Source organism: Castor canadensis, chromosome 13, assembly GCF_047511655.1.
Source record: "Castor canadensis chromosome 13, mCasCan1.hap1v2, whole genome shotgun sequence".
NCBI classification, from domain to species: Eukaryota; Metazoa; Chordata; class Mammalia; order Rodentia; family Castoridae; genus Castor; species Castor canadensis.
In genome coordinates, this window is record NC_133398.1 from 28,290,298 (window position 1) to 28,311,864 (window position 21,567).

The 21,567-nt window shown below is 36.6% G+C and overlaps 1 protein-coding gene across 3 annotated transcripts in view; it reads right to left on the bottom strand.

Annotated features, from left to right (window-relative positions):
* Positions 1 to 21,567, bottom strand: part of Slc44a1 (solute carrier family 44 member 1) — a 215,032-nt gene that overhangs the window by 84,528 nt on the left and 108,937 nt on the right. For all 3 annotated transcript variants that reach the window (XM_074051339.1, XM_074051338.1, XM_074051337.1), the window contains exons 7-12: positions 19,916 to 20,005; positions 16,548 to 16,687; positions 14,710 to 14,896; positions 13,570 to 13,735; positions 12,716 to 12,872; positions 11,447 to 11,530 (exon numbers count right to left, since the gene is read on the bottom strand). In XM_074051339.1, the coding sequence (XP_073907440.1) occupies positions 11,447 to 11,530; positions 12,716 to 12,872; positions 13,570 to 13,735; positions 14,710 to 14,896; positions 16,548 to 16,687; positions 19,916 to 20,005 (824 nt within the window). The remainder of the gene's footprint in view (positions 1 to 11,446; positions 11,531 to 12,715; positions 12,873 to 13,569; positions 13,736 to 14,709; positions 14,897 to 16,547; positions 16,688 to 19,915; positions 20,006 to 21,567) is intronic.

Below are 21,567 nucleotides of genomic sequence, written 5' to 3' on the forward strand. Positions count from 1 at the left end.
AAATCACAGCAGACTTCTCAACAGAAACATTAAAAGCAAGAAGAGCGTGGGGTGAGATCTTCCGGGCACTGAATGAAAATAACTTCAAACCCAGGATACTCTACCCATCAAAGCTATCATTCAAAATAGATGGAGCAATAAAAGTCTTCCATGATAAGCAGAAACTAAAACAATATGTGACCACAAAGCCACCATTACAAAAGATTCTGCAAGGGATCCTGCACACAGAAAGTGACACCCAACTTAACCATGAAAAGGCAGGCAGCACCAAACCACAGGATAAGAAAAAGCAAGACAGTAGACAGTAACATCAACTTAGGTACACACAATCAAACCTTCAAACAACTAAGACAACTAAATGGCAGGAATCACCACATACCTATCAGTACTAACGCTTAATGTTAATGGACTTAATTCATCCATCAAAAGACACCATTTGACAAAATGGATTAAAAAAGAAGATCCAACAATTTGTTGCTTACAGGAGACTCATCTCACCGACAGAAATAAGCATATGCTTAGGATGAAAGGCTGGAAGATTTACCAAGTCAATGGCCCCCAAAAACAGGCAGAAGTAGCAATACTTATCTCTGACAAAGTAGACTTCAAACCTACTTTGATCAAATGAGATAAAGAAGGACATTCCATACTAATAAAAGGGGAAATAGACCAAAAGGAAATAATAATCATCAATCTGTACACACCCAATGTCAACGCACCCAATTTCATCAAACATACCCTGAAAGACCTAAAAGCATATATTAACGCCAACACAGTGGTTGTGGGAGACTTTAACACTCCATTATCATCAATAGATAGGTCATCCAAACAAAAACTCAATAAAGAAATCCAAGATCTAAAATATGCAATAGATCAAGTGGACCTAGTAGATGTCTACAGAACATTTCATCCAACCTCTACACAATATACATTCTTCTCAGCAGCCCATGGAACCTTCTCCAAAATAGATCATATCCTAGGGCACAAAGCAAGCCTCAGCAAATATAAGAAAATAGAAATAATACCGTGCATACTATCTGATGAAAATGCAGTAAAGTAGAACTCAACAACAAAAGTAAAGACAAAAAACATGCTAACAGCTGGAAACTAAATAACTCATTACTTAATGAAGAATGGATCATCGATGCAATAAAAGAGGAAATTAAAAAGTTCCTGGAAGTCAATGAAAATGAAAACACAACCTACCGGAACCTATGGGACACAGCTAAGGCAGTCTTGAGAGGAAAGTTTATAGTCATGAGTGCATATATTAAAAAGATTGAAAGATCCCAAATCAATGACCTAATGATACATCTCAAACTCCTAGAAAAACAAGAACAAGCAAATCCCAAAACAAATAGAAGGAGAGAAATAATAAAAATAAGAGCTGAAATCAACGAAATAGAAACCAAAAAAACCATACAAAGAATTAATGAAACAAAAAGTTGGTTCTTTGAAAAAATAAACAAGATCGATAGACTCCTAGCAAACCTGACTAAAATGAGGAGAGAAAAAACCCAAATTAGTAGAATTAGGAATGCAAAAGGGGAGATAACAACAAACACCATGGAAGTCCAGGAAATCATCAGAGACTACTTTGAGAATCTATATTCAAATAAATTTGAAAATCTAAAAGAAATGTACAGATTTCTAGATACATATGATCATCCAAAGCTGAAACAAGAGGATATTAATCACCTGAATTGACCTATAACACAAAATGAAATTGAAGCAGCAATCAAGAGTCTCCCCAAAAAGAAAAGTCCAGGACCTGATGGATTCTCTGCTGAATTCTATCAGACCTTTAAAGAAGAACTGATACCAACCCTCCTTAAACTGTTCCATGAAATAGAAAGGGAAGGAAAACTGCCAAACACCTTTCAAGAAGCCAGTATTACACTTATCCCAAAACCAGGCAAAGACACCTCCAAAAAGGAGAACTATAGGCCAATCTCCTCAATGAACATTGATGCAAAAATCCTCAACAAAATAATGGCAAACCGAATTCAGCAACACATCAAAAAGATTATTCACCACGACCAAGTAGGCTTCATCCCAGGGATGCAGGGGTGGTTCAACATACGAAAATCAATAAACGTAATAAACCACATTAACAGAAGCAAAGACAAAAACCACTTGATCATCTCAATAGATGCAGAAAAAGCCTTTGATAAGATCCAACATCATTTCATGATAAAAGCTCTAAGAAAACTAGGAATAGAAGGAAAGTTCCTCAACCTTATAAAAGCTATATATGACAAACCTACAGCCAGCATTATACTTAACGGAGAAAAATTAAAACCATTCCCTCTAAAATCAGGAACCAGACAAGGATGCCCACTATCTCCACTCCTTTTCAACATAGTACTGGAATTCCTAGCCAGAGCAATTAGGCAAGAAGAAGGAATAAAAGGAATACAAATAGGTAAAGAAACTGTCAAAATATCCCTATTTGCAGACGACATGATCCTATACCTTAAAGACCCAAAAAACTCTACTCAGAAGCTTCTAGACACCATCAATAGCTATAGCAAGGCAGCAGGATATAAAATCAACATAGAAAAATCATTAGCATTTCTATACACTAACAATGAGCAAACGGAAAAAGAATGTATGAAAACAATTCCATTTACAATAGCCTCAAAAAAAATCAAATACCTAGGTGTAAACCTAACAAAAGATGTGAAAGACCTCTACAAGGAAAACTATACACTTCTGAAGAAAGAGATTGAGGAAGACTATAGAAAGTGGAGAGATCTCCCATGCTCATGGATTGGTAGAATCAACATAGTAAAAATGTCGATACTCCCCAAAGTAATCTACATGTTTAATGCAATTCCCATCAAAATTCCAATGACATTCATTAAAGAGATCGAAAAACCTACTGTTAAATTTATATGGAAACACAAGAGGCCATGAATAGTCAAGGCAATACTCATTCAAAAGAACAATGCAGGAGGTATCACAATACCTGACTTCAAACTATATTACAAAGCAATAACAATAAAAACAACATGGTACTGGCACAAAAACAGACATGAAGACCAGTGGAACAGAATAGAGGACCCAGATATGAAGCCACACAACCATAAGCAACTTATCTTTGACAAAGGAGCTAAAAATATACGATGGAGAAATAGCAGCCTCTTCAACAAAAACTGCTGGGAAAACTGGTTAGCAGTCTGCAAAAAACTGAAACTAGATCCATGTATATCACCCTATACCAAGATTAACTCAAAATGGATCAAGGATCTTAATATGAGACCCCAAACTCTTAAGTTGATACAAGAAAGAGTAGGAAATACTCTGGAGTTAGTAGGTATAGGTAAGAACTTTCTCAATGAAACCCCAGCAGCACAGCAACTAAGAGATAGCATAGATAAATGGGACCTCATAAAACTAAGAAGCTTCTGTTCATCAAAAGAAATGTTCTCTAAACTGAAGAGAACACCCACAGCGTGGGAGAAAATATTTGCCAACTATACATCAGACAAAGGACTGATAACCAGAATATACAGGGAACTTAAAAAACTAAATTCTCCCAAAACTAATGAACCAATAAAGAAATGGGCACGTGAACTAAACAGAACTTTCTCAAAAGAAGAAATTCAAATGGCCAGAAAACACATGAAAAAATGCTCACCATCTCTAGCAATAAAGGAAATGCAAATTAAAACCACGCTAAGATTCCACCTCACCCCGGTAGAATAGCCATCATCAGCAACACCACCACCAACAGGTGTTGGCGAGGATGCGGGGAAAAAGGAACCCTCTTACACTGTTGGTGGGAATGTAAACTAGTACAATCACTCTGGAAAAAAATTTGGAGGCTACTTAAAAAGCTGGACATCGATCTACCATTTGATCCAGCAATACCACTCTTGGGGATATAACCAAAAGACTGTGACACAGGTTACTCCAGAGGTACCTGCACACCCATGTTTATTGCAGCACTATTCACAATAGCCAAGTTATGGAAACAGCCAAGATGCCCCAGCACTGACGAATGGATTAAGAAAATGTGGTATCTATAAACAATGGAATTTTATGCAGCCATGAAGAAGAACGAAATGTTATCATTCGCTGGTAAATGGATGGAATTGGAGAACATCATTCTGAGTGAGGTTAGCCTGGCCCAAAAGACCAAAAATCGTATGTTCTCCCTCATATGTGGACATTAGATCAAGGGCAAACACAACAAGATCAAGGGATTGGACTATGAGCACATGATAAAAGCGAGAGCATACAAGGAAGGGGTGAGGATAGGTAAGACACCTAAAAAACTAGCTAGCATTTGTTGCCCTTAATGCAGAGAAACTAAAACAGATACCTTAAAGCAACTGAGGCCAATAGGAAAGGGGGAACAAGTACTAGAGAAAAGGTTAGATCAAAAAGAATTAACCTAGAAGGTAACACCCATGCACAGGAAATCAATGTGAGTCAATGCCCTGTATAGGTATCCTTATCTCAACCAGCAAAAACCCTTGTTCCTTCCTATTATGGCTTATTCTCTCTCTACAACAAAATTAGAAATAAGGGCAAAATAGTTTCTGCTGGGTATTGAGGGGGAGGGGGAGAGGGCAGGGGCGAAGTGGGTGGTAAGGGAGAGGGTGGGGGCAGGGGGGAGAAATGACCCAAGCATTGTATGCACATATGAATAATAAAACAATAAAAATTTAAAAAAATATATGTTCCTTTGCAATAGCAAAAAAAAAAAAGAAAATATGGTATGTATACACAATTATTCAGCCCTAAAGAAGAATGAAATTATGTTTTTTGCAGGTAAATAGATGAAACTGGAGATTATCTTGTTAAAAACCATGTAAGCCAGTTTCAGTACAAAGCTCACATTTTTGTTCATGTGTAGAAACTAGACCTATAAGATAAATGTATACATAAAAACATAAATATACATAATATACACATGTGTATGTGTATATACATATACTTATGTATAAATTTATGTTATTTATGTATATAGACTTATAAATATATATATAAATATACATATACATGTGTATATACATATACTTATGTATACATTTATGCATATACATACATTTATTTAAACATAGATTTGATAGAAGGAACATAATTATATTAGTGTTCTGAGGGAACTTCAGGGAGGCAGTAGAAGAAAAGAGAATAATACAGAGTAAATGCTATTGAAACACAACTCATCTGAGTATGAAGACAAAATAGAAAAATGCACTGTAAGCTGACGAATAATAGGAGAGCAGGGTGATAAAGAGTAAGTAATAGAATGAGTTAATTGGATTAAAGTATGATATATACATATGTGAGCTATCACAATGTACACTTAAAATGAAGGACAGGAAAGTAAAACAGGTGGGTACCAGTGTGAGGAAGGCAGGCTAGCAATAGGTAAAAGAGAAATAGGAACTGTCTCAGTGCATTTGATGCTAAACTCCTTTTCAGCCCAGGCCATCCTTTGCGGTGGCAAATTTCTTTTCAATTGTAAAATCTTAGCAGTTGTAGAATCCTCTTAAATTATAAATTCTTTGCAGTTGTAAGATTTGCTAAAGACAGGAAGCCTTGGGGGAATTCCACCCTTGATTACCTCTCAGGTAAAAGTCCTCCACTTAAAATATGATTTTACTGGTCACACCTCATACATGCAATTAATATACCTGAGAGTTAACCTAAGTGCATATGTACAGTGCCCTATATTATATTACAAGACCTTGTCAATCAAACCTGTCAATCACTCTAGCCCATCCTGCAAAGACTGCCCAGATTTTCCCACTGGTTGTCCTTTCAATTTACAAAGGCCTTTGGAAAGAGAGATTGGAGCTTCTATGCCATCTGGCCAGGGTCCACTGCTATCTCTTATAGTGCCTTCCCCTCACCTCCAATAAACTTTACTATCACTTTCACTACATTCTCCCATCCTGCTTAAATTCTTCTCTCGGGGACACAGTGCACAAAAACCTTTTTACCAGAGTCTTGAGAGGCCATCCACTGGTAGCAAGAGGGTGAAGGATAAACAAAGAGTGTTAAGGAGGGTGAATAAGGTGGATGTACTTTGTATATGGGTATGAAAAGTAGAGCAATGAAACCTGTTGAAATTGTTCTAAGAATCAGGGGAGGAAGGATGAAGGAGAAAGATGGAAAAGATTAATTTAATTAAGATACATAGTAGGTACACATGTAAATGTATCTCCCCTGTACAACAATTATGTACTAATAAAACAAACAAAACACTCAACACCTATCTTAGTTTATATCCTAAAGCATGAAAACTAATCTAGATATTCTCTATAACACACTATTTTATTTTCTTTATGTCATACTAAAATGAATAAATGTATATACTGGAGGTAGTGTGATATAATGGAAAGCTAAGCAAACTGAGATTTGAAAATTTCTTCCACTTTATGTCATATGATCTGCTAAAACATGACCAGTCTCAATTTTTCTCATCTCTGAAACAGAGGAAATAATGCCTTCCTTACAGAGTTGTGGAGAGAAAGTGATAATGTGTATAGTATGTTTAGTATGGTATGAGGTATATAATATTGTAGTGAAAAGTTATTGGACAAATCTCACTCACATTATGTGGAGAAAGCTTTATAATTTTAGGAGCTCATCAGTCAGAAAATTGCTCAATGGACTATTTCCAAATGGTATGAAAGTAGAAAGAGGCCTGAGTAATCCAGTCCCATTGGAAAACATCTTGTGGTTGGAACAATCTCTCTACTTAAAGCGAATTCTGTTAGACTAGATGAATCCTCACCTCATGTCACATTAAGCACCTGTAGAACAAAGAGCAGTTCACACCTCACTTTGCAAAATTCTAACACCTATGCTATAAATAGTAAATGGCTCAATTCTCCTTTTTACTATGGTCTTAAAGCAGTGGTAAACTGGTGACCCATGGACAACTGAACCTGTGTAGCCCAAAGGCCCAGCTTCTGAGGTTTTGTTTCATTTTTAGTTGTCAGCATTTTTATAGCAGAGAACAAAATGTGAAACATCTAGAATTCTGGCTTCTCTTAGAAAATTGGAAAAGTTATAAATTGTCAATACATTCTCACATACCACAGACTAGGAGGCCTAAGTAGTGACTGCCTGTTTAGATGAACTATGAACTCTCCAGTTTACCAGTTTGCACCACTCTCTATCGTCTTAGTCCTACTGCCCCTAATTACTTTATATTTACTTCATCTGGTCCTTGCACTATTTGAGTTTTCCAGCCCTGCTTAAGGCTTTTAATAGGCTGCATACAGATCTCAGAGAAACAGCAAAGAGAAAGGATAGGGCAAAACCATCTTCCAAGGAGTACATACTAGACAAAACAATTCTAAATGGGAGATTCTGAATGTAAAGTGTGAATTGGCTGGCACATGGCAAGTATTCCATATGAGCTGATGTTATAGTTAATATTACTATTCCACTGACCTCTATTTAATACTCTAAAGATAATGTCACAGAGTAAACAATGATTAGATGAGATGGGGGTTGGGGGTTTGAACTTAGGGCCTTGCACTGGGTAGGCAGGTGCTCTACCTCTTAAGCAGTACCCCAGCCCTTTTTTGCTTGAATTATTTGGTTAGGGTCTCCCGTTTTTGGCCTGGCTACACTGTGATCCTTGCGACCTATGCCTCCCACATAGATTAGATGACTGGAGCATGTTGCCATGCCCCTCTTATTTGTTGAGGTCTGTTTAGCTTTTTGTCCAGGTTGACCTGAAACCACAGTCCTCCTGTCTCCACCTCCTGAATATCTGGGATTATAGATGTGCATCACTATGTCCCAGAGAAGATTGGTTTGTCTGTTTGTCTGTTTTGGCAGGGGGGAGTACTAGGGTTTGAACTCAGGGCCTTGTGAGCTTGCTAGGCAGGTACTCTAGCACTTGAGCCTAGCCAGACAAGAAGTTTCCAAAAAATAAGAATGAGAGGGACTGCATCATAAGAATTTTGAGATAGATAATGAAACTTCCATACTTAAATATTGCATATTGGTATAAGAATAGGCAAATCCATGGTGTAGAAAAGTCCTGACACAAATTCAGGTATGATATATAAGAACTTAATACATGATGATATTGGTGTTTCATAAGGAAGAAAAGCAGATTAATCACTAACTGATCCTAGGATAAGTGACTAAATCCAAGACAAATTGAAAAATTAAGTATTAACCAAAAATAGGAAAAAAAAAAAAAAAGAAAAAGGAAACCTGTAATGGTCTATGAGGAAAATACAAAGGTATAAATGAGAAAATTATTTGATCTTGAAGTGGGAAAACCTTTCTAAGCATAAAAGTCAAGTAAGAAACCATAAAAGAAAAATTTGAAAGACCTGACAGGAGAAAACAAAAATGACTGCTTATTAAAAAAATATAAAAGAAACTGTGGACATTGCTACAGAATAAGCTGTCACTTATTCTGAGGACTTGCTGGGTTTCATGTCTGTGCTCAGATCACTGCAGACATCATTTTTCTTCATCCTCAAAATAATAAGCACTATAGAAACTTTTATTATCTCTACCTCACAGACAAGGTTTATATATGATCAAACATTACACTGAAATAATATGTTACAAATGTTTTCTCAAAAGCTAATAATAAGTATTTTAATGATAGTAACTATTATGTTAGCATGGTGAGATTATGAGTAAAGATTTGTTCTCATCTTGGCTTTTTAAACATCTCTTTAGTACTTTTATATTATGTTTACCATTAGAGAAAACTGATGTCTTTTTTAGAGTTACTTGATTATGTTTGCCACAGCTTTCCTATCTTAGAGTAAATCACTATTGTTAAGCATGAGTAGGAGTTTGTTCATAAAAACTAAATAAAGAAAACAGCAGGGTTGGGGGAGAGTGATGACAACACTTACTGAGTGCCACCCAAGAACCAGGCATCCTAAGAAACAGGTGATTTACCGATTGTATTGCATTCTTATCTAATGTTCAGTTTCCACTTACAGAGGAAACTGAGACTCAGAGGTTTCACTGGGCTTGGCTAAGGGTTACATTGTTGACAATGAAATACATCATCAAAGTCAGAACTCCTTTTTCCTGTGTGTATGGAAAAAGGAACTTCATATTCAGAATGCAGTGGTTCCTAATGGAAGCAAATGGAGGATGTGAGCTGCCTCTGTTATCATGGTGTCATCTGCAGCTCAGTCCCTAATGGGACCAGGCATAGCGTGCATAACAGCACTAAGAGCACTCTTCTTAGCCCATCTATGTTTTAGAATTTCAGAGGAAAGGTCTCAAGGTCACCTATTTACCACTGCCATGATCCCTGTCATCTTAAATGTTTCAAGCAAGTAGGTTCCCACCAACTCTGAAACATCTCACAGGAAGGAGGTTTAAAACATTCCTCCATAGGAAGCTAATGCTTATGCTCAACCTGTCATGACAGGAGGTTTTCTGATATCTTCCATATGTTGATTTCACTTCAAAGGAAGCACAGGAGACACAGGCACCCCACATGGCCACTCCCACACTTGCATCGCATATGCCAAACAACACTACTGTGTGAGCTTAGAGTTCTCCCTGAACCTTTGCCCACATGTTTCATTTATTACTAATTTATGCTTCCCTTGAACCCTTGAGCATCATGCCTACAAAATGAAGATCCAAAACAGAGAACACCTAATAAGAAAGACTAACACTTCAGAGCTACTGGTAAACTACCAACTAACATTTAGGTTAGGGTATGCTGAAAACCCTAAATTTTTTTTTTCGTGACTGCTTTGACATGATTTTTCTTACTTCAGTATAACAGCACATCTCCTTTGTGAGATTCGTACTTGTAGTTTTATATCACTTTGTTAGTCTTTTTGAATCCAAACAATCACTGATGTAACTAATAATACATTCAGAAAACACCACCTATTGTGCACCACGCATTTTGCTAGTTTCTGGGAAGAAATTAAAAAATAGGATCTCTACCTATAAGAATCTAGAAGACTAATGATAAAAATAAAAAAGTAATAGTCTCAGTTTCATGTGTTTTCATGGACCTTTGTACAGGTGTCATGGAAGCTCGGGGGTGATGAGGGACGACAGCTAGGAGGTGATGCTCAGGCAGAGAAAGCCCAGTGTTAGAAGTTGTTCCAGGCACAAATGAGAAACTTGGCAAATGGTGTTTGGGGAACTAAGACTAGAAAGTTGGGCTCAACCTGTCTCCCAAAAAATGGATTCAAAATGTAGCCACAATGATCATTAATGTGTGCATCACCTTTCTTTAGAAGGATGACTTGGCCCCAGATCAAATTTTAAAGAATATGAATTTTCAGATTGTTACTAATAATTTTTTAAATGAGTTTCCGAACACTTAAACATCATGGTTAGCAAAAATGTATTTTGCTAATGAAACGTCATACATACTTTATCATATTAGCCACAGAGCCTAAAGTCCAAGCATGCTCAATGCCATGGCCACAGGACTATTATCCTTTGACCATCCTGCAGTGCAGTGCTCAGAGGAAGTGGTGAGAAAGTCAATAACTTAGAGGTAAATGGTGAGAAAGTCAATTCTCCTTGGCTTATTAGATGAGGGCATCAATACATTAGAAATGATTTTCAGGGAATGGAAAAAGAGCAAAAAAAAAAAAGGAAAGGTGAGAAGAATCATCCATAGTGAGTCCTATGTGCACAGATACAGAAGGACAGAGCCCAACTGACTCCTCTTAAGAACTACAGTATCAACTAGCAGTATGTCTTTAGTATTAACTCCTCCAGTCAACATTAGAAACAGCACTTATATTTCTCAGACCAATCGCAGTGCTTAGGAATTGGACAAAAAAACAAAAAAAAAAGCAGCAGAGGGCACACACTGGTTTTGAATGCTAGTAGACAATTGCAAAAAACAGCAAATATCACACAGCTTTACACTAAACTGAAGCTTTCAAATGGCATTTAAAATAATTCAAGAATGATAGCTAGAGTGGACAGATTCTTAGGGAAAGTAAACAAAGAAAGGATGTGAATTAATAGATAAGAGGTAAATGCCTTTCCAGAAAGATAAACACTAAACATGTTTTATCCATATATTAAAATTAAAAGTAATATAATTATGAGTCAGTAATGACATTAATTTTTAAAATAATAGAATTAAATGACATATTTGATCAAGGTACAATGTATAATACCATAAACATAACATATAACACCTTTCACTTAAATTTGATTATTATTGTTGTTATTTTTGCTTTAGCTATTTTTTAGATAGGGGTCTTGGAGTTTTGTCAGGGACTGGTTTTGGACTATGAGTACAGCCATGACTCACCACCACCACACCTGGTACGTTGAGTTGGAGTTCTCACTAACTTTTTGCCTGGGAGAACCTTGAAACTTAATCCTCCTAATCTCCACCTCCCGAGCAGCTGGAATTACAATGTGAGGCACTGCACTCAAAAGGAGAAACAACAAACTTATCTTTGAAAGTGAAAGTTACACATAAAAATCTTACCTGATTTAAATAATTGAGGCACTTTTCAAGACACCAAAGGCAACAAATGCAAGATTTCAACACACATCGTGCACAAGCATTTTCCTGGACAAAAGAAAACAAAAGGACAATCATTAAAAAAAAAAATCAAATAATCATGCAGAAGTCTTCAAATCTTGGGAAAATAAATAAAAATGTAAAAATCACAACTTCTGTTTCAAATACCACACTCTTTTCCTCTTAAAATATAATGGCTGAATTATTTTTAATTGGTTCAAGTCAACATTTATTCAGTACCTATTGCTTATATAATTCAGTAAGTCATGTAAAACCAGCAAGGAACTTATAATCTAATGGGGAAAAATGCTAAACATAAAGAGAGTTAGAATCAGAAAGAGGTATAGCTACTAAGTGTTATGAAAGTAGAGAATGGAGAGAGATAATGAGGAGATGGAGGGGTCAGGAAGGTTTCTAAGAAGAGGTGGCCTCTGAGCTAAACTATGTTGACATCCATGTCATTTCCACAGTCAACAGTGAGGAATTCCTCATATATTCTGGATATTAACCCCTTGTAAGATGCAAAGTCTACACATATTTTCTTGTCTTGTCTCTTCAATCTAACAACTGTTTCCTTTGCTGTAAAGAAGGCTTTTAGTTTGACATAAACCCCTTTATCAATTTTTGCTTTTGTTGTTCATGCTTTTGGAGTCTTATCAAAAAACTGCCCAGACTAACGGCATGGCGTATTTCCCCTGTTTTTCTAGTAGAGATGGTTAGTGGTTATAAAGTTATTGTCAGGCAGGAAGACTAACTTCTGTTGCTAACAATTCTGTACTGGATATTTTTAAAAAGCTAGAAGAGGATTTTGAATGTTCTTATCACAAAGAAATGATAAATACATGAGGCTTGGATATGTTAAATACCTTCACTCGATTATTACATAATGTATACATGTACCACTGTACCCCATAAATATGTGCAATTATGTCAATGAAAAGCAAAATTAAAAAAAAGAGAACAGGGGAGAGGTTCTAAGAAGGAAGGTATGTGGGTCAATACAAGAGAAGTGAAGGACATTGCTAGTGCCCAGTGATTAGATGAATTTTTCCATAGCTTATGGGGGTGCATGAGTGGGAGACAAGGAGGGGGGACCATATCCCACATTATTAAGACTGAAGAAGACACTCATGACTTTTCATTTAATATCACTGAGTAATTGAGTAATTACTACATGTAGAACTGAGGTCTGGAATGTGCCCCAAGAAAGTCCAGAAAAGCATTTCCCCTTACCTTTCCTTTGAGCTGACTGTGGATGTACATAAGGATCATTCGTGGAATTTTGACTAATGTGATAATGAAAGATCCTTTTGCCACAGTACCAAGGTGATAACGAATAAGGCGATTCACTGATGCCAAGATAGGTGTAAATGGCAAATTCCTTTTATCCCTATTTAAAAATGACCAAAAAGATAATCAAAACAAAGCATAGACCAGTATGCAAACAACCATAGTTTAGAGTCCCATGCAGTGAAACATCAGCTTATTGTTCTTATTCTAGTTGTATAATTAACACAAATGCTCTGGATGTTTACTGTTTCATTTCTCTATTGTTGTATCATGGGGTCCTTAAGTTAAATAAAACTACTTTGAAACTTCTGATTAGTGACTACTTAAGGAGTTAATTGTACAATCAGAAAACAGAATTCAAAAAGATGTTTAATCTAGACCTGGCTCCTCACTAATAGAAAACCATACAACCTATAACTTTAATGGTCAGCCCTGAAGTTAGCAAAGGGACTCCCAATAGTTTTGACCCAAACAAAAGAGGCTTGTGGTCCTTCATGGACTTTTTATATAAAGCAAAAGTACACAGGGCACTACTGCCAGGTTTACTTTTCTACTAAATATAATGGAAGTTATATCATGATCAGTTGTCCTGAAAAAAAATTTTTCAGACAATTACAGAAAAGAATAAAGAACAGAATAATAACTGCATTTTCTCACCTTCCAGAATTAACACTCATTTCCCAACCGTTTTTCTTAAAGAAATGAATGTCAGCAGCCTGAGTTCATTCCCTTCCCCTCCACTCTGTTGACACAATCATGTGAATGAACTTGTGTTTTCTGACAGCACAAACTCTCACCTGGTGAAGTAATATGTCACCACCGCCCCAGCCACAGTCATTTGTTGGCACGCTAGAATGAATTCGCTGATCCAGATCAGGCCGACTACATGATACCACCACATGTACTGCAGGGGCCCAGAAATCTTGAACTCCACAAAGCCTTGCTCATTCTGAACAGCACTGCCTGGGAAAATGTCAAGGAGTGAAAGCAGCAGCACATAAGAGATGGACAAAAAAAAAAAAATACAGCTATGAAATATAAGAAATTAGTCTAATTTCCAGCTCCCAAACTACAAATTTCATGCTCTTTGTGCTATGTCATTAAGGACAAAATTAATTATCACTAAAAAAGTTATGAAGTGAAACATTATACAATTACATATTTTGATCTCCCCAAAATATACCATAAAAAGCTTTGAAAAGTTACTCTATTTGAATATAGTTCTTATTACATTATCTGCTATTTAGGCATGAATTTTCAAACAGTTCAATTTATTTTCAGGACTACTACTTATCCAGTATCACAGACCTAAACTATTAGCTCAGTATGGAAATTGATGTTGTATTTGTTTGGTATATGTGCTGAATGGACAGAGAGCTGCATACAAGTTTACTCATCTTCTACTACTTATAATTAATTCTACTTAGGCTCACCCTTTGTATTGAGAATGGCTAACAGGAAGCTGGAGAGTCTAACTATGAACCGTGTCATCTGTAGGAGCTTTAGTTAGGTTCAGGATATTTCCAAACTGGAAAATCCCAAGAAGCAAGTTCATCCCGGACTATAACTGGACTTTGAAGCAGCTCTACAGAGGCTCTGGATGCATTAGTTCATTCTTGGAATTGATCAAAATGTCAGAGTCAGCACAGAACCCAAATCCATGACTGTCTCACAATTAGGAATCAATTTTAGTCCTGCTAGATCTCATGGCTATTGGATCTTTGTCCACAAACATGAAGAATTATCTCTCTCTGATTGTGTGTGTGTGTGTGTGTGTGTGTGTGTGTGTGTGGTGCTGAGTATTAAACCTAGAGTCCTCACGCATGCTAAGCAAGCTCTCTACCACTGAGGTGTACCCTACTCCTTTCTGAGGTTTTAAAATATTTGAGTGTAAATTAGATTTATCACTAAGGTAAAGAAGCAATGTATCTTCTTACCAGTAGTGCCAAGAAAAAGAAGTGTCATGATCCAGTATGCCCAAAACAAGACAAGAGCAAAGAAAGTCCAAAATGGTTGGAAGACTAGCAGTGGCAAGTGAATGAAGACCTTGCCAGCCACATGGAACAAGGCAATGGTGAGGGCCACTCGTTTACGCATAACCAGCATTATCAGGAACAAGATAACCTGAATGGAGAGGGTAGACAGAAAGGGTTCTGTTATCATCCCAAGCAGTGAAAACAAACCCAAAGTGGTGGGTTTCAACCCCAAACCTGGAAGGGTCATTCTCTGAATCTCAATAACACTTGTAGACTGTATTTATCATTTTCAATTATATTGTGGTTATTAAGTGGACTTTAAAGTTATACATAAAAGAATTTCTCAATTTATTAAGTCCTTGAATTCTTCTACTTTTTTGTTCACTGACCATTGCTGATCAAAATGTGTTATTTGTCAGACAGGACAAGACAGTCTATTTGAAAATACATGCTTGTCACTCAGAGAAAGTTTCAGAGAGACATCACCCCAAAAGCATAGGAGATAATTTTATCTCATCTTCATGATTGAATCAATAACTCAGTGGGGTCCCTGCAGATTCACCCTGTGCCTCCTCTCCATCACCATTCCCCACACCCTGAAGTTGTCACAGAGAAGTGTATTTAAAGACTGAGTAACAGGGCCATGCACGGTGGCTCATTTCTGTAATTCCAGTTACTCAGTAGGTGTAAGTAAGAGGATCACTGCCCCAGGCTAGCCTGGAGAAAAAAAAAAACAAGACTCTCTGAAAAATAACCAAAAAGCAAATAAGGGCTGGAGGCATGGCTCAAACAGTAGCTCCGAGTTTGAACCCAGTACCACCATCACAAAAGAAAAAATAAAAGCATGGTTAGCAAATATCTTTGGACCCCACAATTTTATGGTGACTTTATGTATGTATGTATGTATGTTATGTATGTATTTATAGATACTCAAAAAAAACTTGTGATTGCTCCTAGAAATGGACTGAGTTTTTCTGTCTTCAGAGAGATGATGGTGAACTGAAGATATGAATATAGCTTACTTAACCACATGCTAATTAATAATTTTACCATATAATACCTAAGCAATGGCACTCACCTATGTTTCAGACATAGTACTCATGGCTAAAAGATATGTTTGAAAGAAAATTATGAGAAAATAATTATCACATAAGTAAGTGGAATGATATATTTCCTAACATACAATTCTACAGTAATGAGAATTGTTTTTTAAAAAGTGACATGACAAGAAGAAATATGTTGTTATAAGAAAATAATAATGTAAATATTCTAGATGAAAATCTTGTATCAAAAAACAAATAGGGGGCTTGGATGTGGTGGTTCATACCTGTAATCCCAGCTCAGCTACTTAGGAGGTGGAGATTGGGAAAATTGTGGTTTGAGGTCACCCTGGGCAAAAAGTTAGTGAGACCCCCATCTCAACAAACAAGTTGGGTATGGTGGTGCATGTCTTTAATCCCAACTATGCAGAAGGTACAGAGGAGGATCACCGTAAGAGGCTGGTCCCAGGCAAAAATATGAGACTCTATCTGAAAAATAACTAAAGCAAAAATGGGTTGAGGGCATGACTCAAGTAGTGCGCCTGCCTTGAAAGTGCAAGGCTCTGAGTTCAAGCCCTAATATTTCTAAAAAAGAAGCAGATAGGGCAGCAGGAGAGCAAGCTGTTGCCTCAAAGCATCCATCAATTAGGGAAGCCTCCAGCAGACTCTGAAGTGTATTGTCACACTGCAGGGCAGTGATTTTATCCAATGGAATCTGCTCCATTAATGATATCCTGATAAACCTGAGCATGTACTCACAGTGAACACTGTGGCTGAAATAGCATAGATGAGGAGGGCTCGGAGATTGTCTTCAGCAATCTGAAGCTGTTCAGGAATAACTGTTTCTTTGGGAGACATTCTTTGTTTTGCATAGAGCCACCACAGTACACCTGTGCCACCTAGAGACAACAACAACAAAAGTTTTTGCAATAACCAGTACAACAAAATATGTGGCATAAGTCCTTCATTTTCTGGACCTACCCTAATCATCATGGGACTGAAGCAGTGACAATCCGCTTAGCTGGAGGGATGTGGACATAACTTTTTGGCAGCATAAGGGGAATGTCAGTTACTCCATTATTGTCTTTCACATGAAGTGCTTAACAAATCCTTCAGTATATGAAATAAACTTCCTTCAAAGGTATTTATCATTGACTATGAAGCTGAAAGACTGCCAGGAACAATGCACAGCTAGCTTTGGGAGGAGTTGGGAACCCCAATGCCTAGTGCATGACACAGAGTCATGCAATTGGTTAAATATTTGCCCAATAAATGAAGACTCAAAGGAGTAGTTCCCACCAAAGGTAAGAACAAAGACAAGAAATCTCTGATAGCAGGGGTAGTAGGGACATGTATTTTTGTCTCCGATAATGTTTCAGAGATGGAGAGAACCAGGAAAACTTGCCTCCATATAAGAAAGCTGGATTATCTATCTTCATTCAATCCATTCAGCAAACATTTTAAGTGCCTATATAGCATTTGTCTGCCTGGGGAAGGGGCAGTAAACGAAATCAAGAGCCACTCCTACTGCTCATTGAGCTTATATAGTAATGGGGGAGAAATAAGGAAACAAGTAAAATGTAGTATATTTAATCTAAGGGGTAATTCTAGTTAGAAGGATACTGCTTGGTTTAGGAAGGCATTGCATAATTGTATAAGGCACTAGGAAGATGATGTCTCAGCAAGAAAATAAAAAGAGAGAGAGAGAGAGAGAGGGACGGAGGGAAAGAGAGAGAGAGAGAGAGGGAGAGAGAAACTCCATGAAACTATCTAAGGAAAAAGAGAAACAGGTAAAGTTCTAGGATGCCAAGGTGGGGTGGTGCCTAGGGTGGGAGAAAGAAGATCCCTGTAGCCCAGCAGTGAGCAAAGAGGGAAGTCGTAGGAGATGTGGGTAGAGAGGTATCTGGGGAGCAGATCATCCGTTAGGCTTTGTAGGTCACAGTAAGGAAGATTCAGGGTAGAACTGCTTGTGTAGGCTGCATAAGATAAATGCCCGGGACGTAAGACTGGGCTAAGATCTATGCACATCAACCTGACCTCCATCTGAACTCAAGTGAAGGATGAACAGGTCAGAGGGAGAGTCCATATCCATCTGTTGGCAAATAGCAAGATGAGTAAAAGAAGTCAAAATAATCGAATATTCTGAAAAATGTATCTTTCCTTTTTGAAATCTTGAGGGTAGAAGAAAATTATTTGGAAAGCTGCTTAATACATTGAAAAAATGGAAAAAAGTAATGTTCTCTCCAAACAGAAGTACAAAGTTATAAAAAAATATGAATTTTGAGGAAAATAAAATGAGATAACAATGATAACATTGCACGTTGGTCACAATAGCCACAGCAGACATCATGTATTATATGTTTGGACCTGTGCTAGGAACTATGCTAATCTTTTTATAGTTCTGACCCAATTTAATCGCCACAGCACAAATGGCTGCTATCAACTCCACTTTACAAGTGATAAAAATGAAATTTAGAAAAGTTAAGTAACATGGGAAATGTCACATATGTAGTTAAGTAGCAGAACTATATTCAGATCTAGATGTATTACAAAAGCTATCCATACAGACACAGAATTAGATGCTATGGGTATAAAGCTGAACTGAAAAGAAAGATGCTCCGGAGAAGGAAGAGCTACAAATACAATGAAACTGAAAGAACAAAATTTAGATCCTATCATAGGTAGTCAGTTACTGACAGTGAGTAAAAATAAAGTTGAAGGCTCTTCCCTAATGTAAAAGAAAATGAGAAAAACAATGAAAGGATAATTTAGAAGTTTATAGTTAAAGAATAAACAAAAACTTTAAAAGAAAAAGGTCACTAGAACAAAACAATAATCAAATACAAAAATAAAGAAAACAATTCAGAGTTGAACAAGCACCTCACATAAAAGATCATAGGCAAACTTAAGATCCAGAATTAGATTAAAGCATCTTTAAGTTATAAGGCTATATGAAAAATCATACAAATATCTAGGTATATGGGTAAGGGAACAAAAGTAAAACTTGTCTCTGAGTTCTTCTCTGAAGTAAGAGTATAGACACAGGGCGTACATTGTCTCGGAAGAGTTTATACCCAATGAATCCAAAATTCACATTGAAGACAAAGATAATTCTCAATTAACAAGAGTTAGGCAAATGTGTATTCCATAGGTCCTTCATGAAAAATGACTTAACTTCAGTCAGCAGAAAGACGAACCAAATTAAGAATTAAAAAATGAAGGCTTATGGTAAAAGGACCATACTAAAACTAGTCCAGGAAAACTTAAAGGTAAATATAATTCTGAAACTTTTCAAGGCAAAGGTAAACACATGCATATGACAATATTTTAACTTTAATAGTAACACGAATACAAATGCTTCTTTGTTTCCCCTCCCCCTCAACTCTTTCTTTGGTACTAGGGTTTGAACTCAGGGTCTCAGACTTGCTAGGCATATGCTCTACAGCTTGACCCTTGTCCCCAGACCTTTTTTTGCTTTAGTTACTTTTCTTACTGGGTCTTGCATCTTTTGCCTGGGCCTACCTGGCTGATTTCTTTTTTTTTAAAATAAGACTGAGAAGTGAGTGTGAGGAGCAGGGAGTAAGAGATAAAAGAGAAAGGTAGTAGTGCTAAATTTTTAAAAGATAGGGAAAAACTTAACACATATGATTTCTGCCTTTAATAATCACAGAATTCTAGATTATTTTCTAAATACATATAGGTTATCAACTGTAAAATACAATGTATGTCATCCACAGCAAGGGTGAAGATAGTCAAATAATGCAATTTACATAGAAAAGATACAGGAAACAAAATACAAAAGCATAAATTTCAGGAAAACATAAACCAGGACAATAGTAAAACTAAACCACCAAATAAGATTTTAAATGTAAATGGAGGCACATCCCATTACTATAAGAATTCCACATTCAGCTTAACAAATTTAACTAAGTAATGTACACTCACATACATATGCATAGAAAAAAGTTCTGGACTTCAAATACTAACCATTATGAAATGAGTAGGGGGTAATATAATCATTGAAATTCTTAAGGCAAAACTAAAACAAAAATTTGCATTTTCTTCTTTATATTCCCATTTGCTAGGATGGAATTAGACACCATGAAAACAAAAAAGTAATAGCTTACCAAGTGAACCCAGTATGACCAGAATTGTTAAGATCCAGACAAGTACTCTTGATATATACCTGATTATCACCATCAGAATCATGGATAGAACTGCAGGGAAGGGAAACAGAGAACAGGTAGAGTATTATTTGAAAACATATCAGAACATAAAGAGTAACCCTTTCCATTGTTCTTTCTTCCCCCGGGGAAATAATTTGTTGTTATTGACTAGTTCATGACCACAATTTAGGGAAGAAAAGAAACTGACTGCTCTTGCAGTTTGATTTTACTACTTGTACCACTTAAATAGCATCAATGGAAACCAAAGGTACCTAACTGTGTGGTTTATCCACTACAGAGAGAAGACATGCAAATGCAAATGGTGACTCAAAAACAGCACGGGACTGTTGTGGACCCACCATGGGGAGGACATCAGACATGCAAACACACATCTAGCACACAGCATAGCAAATGACATGTCATGTTGGTGACAAGAAAAATTATCACATAGTGACAGACATCAGTTTAATTAGTGCTACACTGCCTTGAGTCATCTATGCATTTCAGGACCAACATCTCTGATGGTCAGTCAACAAACTTCTATCTTTATCAGACACTTTTATCTTAAACTCCAGAACTCCCTGGGAGAACCTGACACTATAGAATAACTTCCTGAAGCCTACTGAGGCCAATATCCCTCTAACCTAATTTCTTAATGGATTGGAAAGTCCTTCCTCAAAAATGAGCAAAGCTTAGTTTGAGTTAGCCAGCTCCTTCACTTGCCCAAACTTAATCCCAATGTGCTAAAATTGAGAGTAAAACTCTCAAGAGAGAGGATTCCACTCTTGTATGGGACATACATTTATAAAATAATTTGTAAATGTTTAATGATTTAAAGGCTTATTCCACAAACAAATGAATTAAGATAGTTTGGATTTATGTTACATTTTTTGGTGGGGAAAGAGGACAATACTGGGGTTTGAACTCAGGGAATTTCTACCACTTGAGCCATGCTCCCAGCCCTTTTTGATTTAGTTAATTTTCAGATAGGGTCTTGCACTTTTTGCCCTGGCCAGCCTTGGACTATGATCCTCCTACCTTTGGCATAACTGGGATTACATGTGTACACCACCATGCACAGAATGCTATATTCTTAAGCCTCAAAAAAGAATCTTTGTAATAAAAATTGGAATTTCAATGAATTCACAGCATTGTTGTCACTATTTTTAAGGTTTGGACTTTATTTTTAGTTAAAGCATTCAACTATTTCAGAAACCAAGTAACTTTTATATAAAGTTAGACTAATAGTCAAATGTTTGGGGACCATTTGCAAAGCCAAATAAATGTTTAGGATCTGTGTCTAGTAATATTATTAAGGTACTCACTTTTGCAATAAATGTACAGGAACGAAAAACAGATGGGAGCCCTTCAAATACCACAGAATTAGATTTTCATATGGGCAGCATTATTTCAATTGACTCAAGTACTACCTAAGCAAAAAGAAAATACTCTCTAATGACAAGAAAGACGAAAATACAGCTTGTATCTTTTCAATGACTATAATTTCTGTTAATATGCATAAATACTACCAGTTTACTTCTCCAAACTAAGAAGATCACTAAACTCTGATATGCCCACATCTGGTTCTAAAATAACACATGGAGTTTTTATCT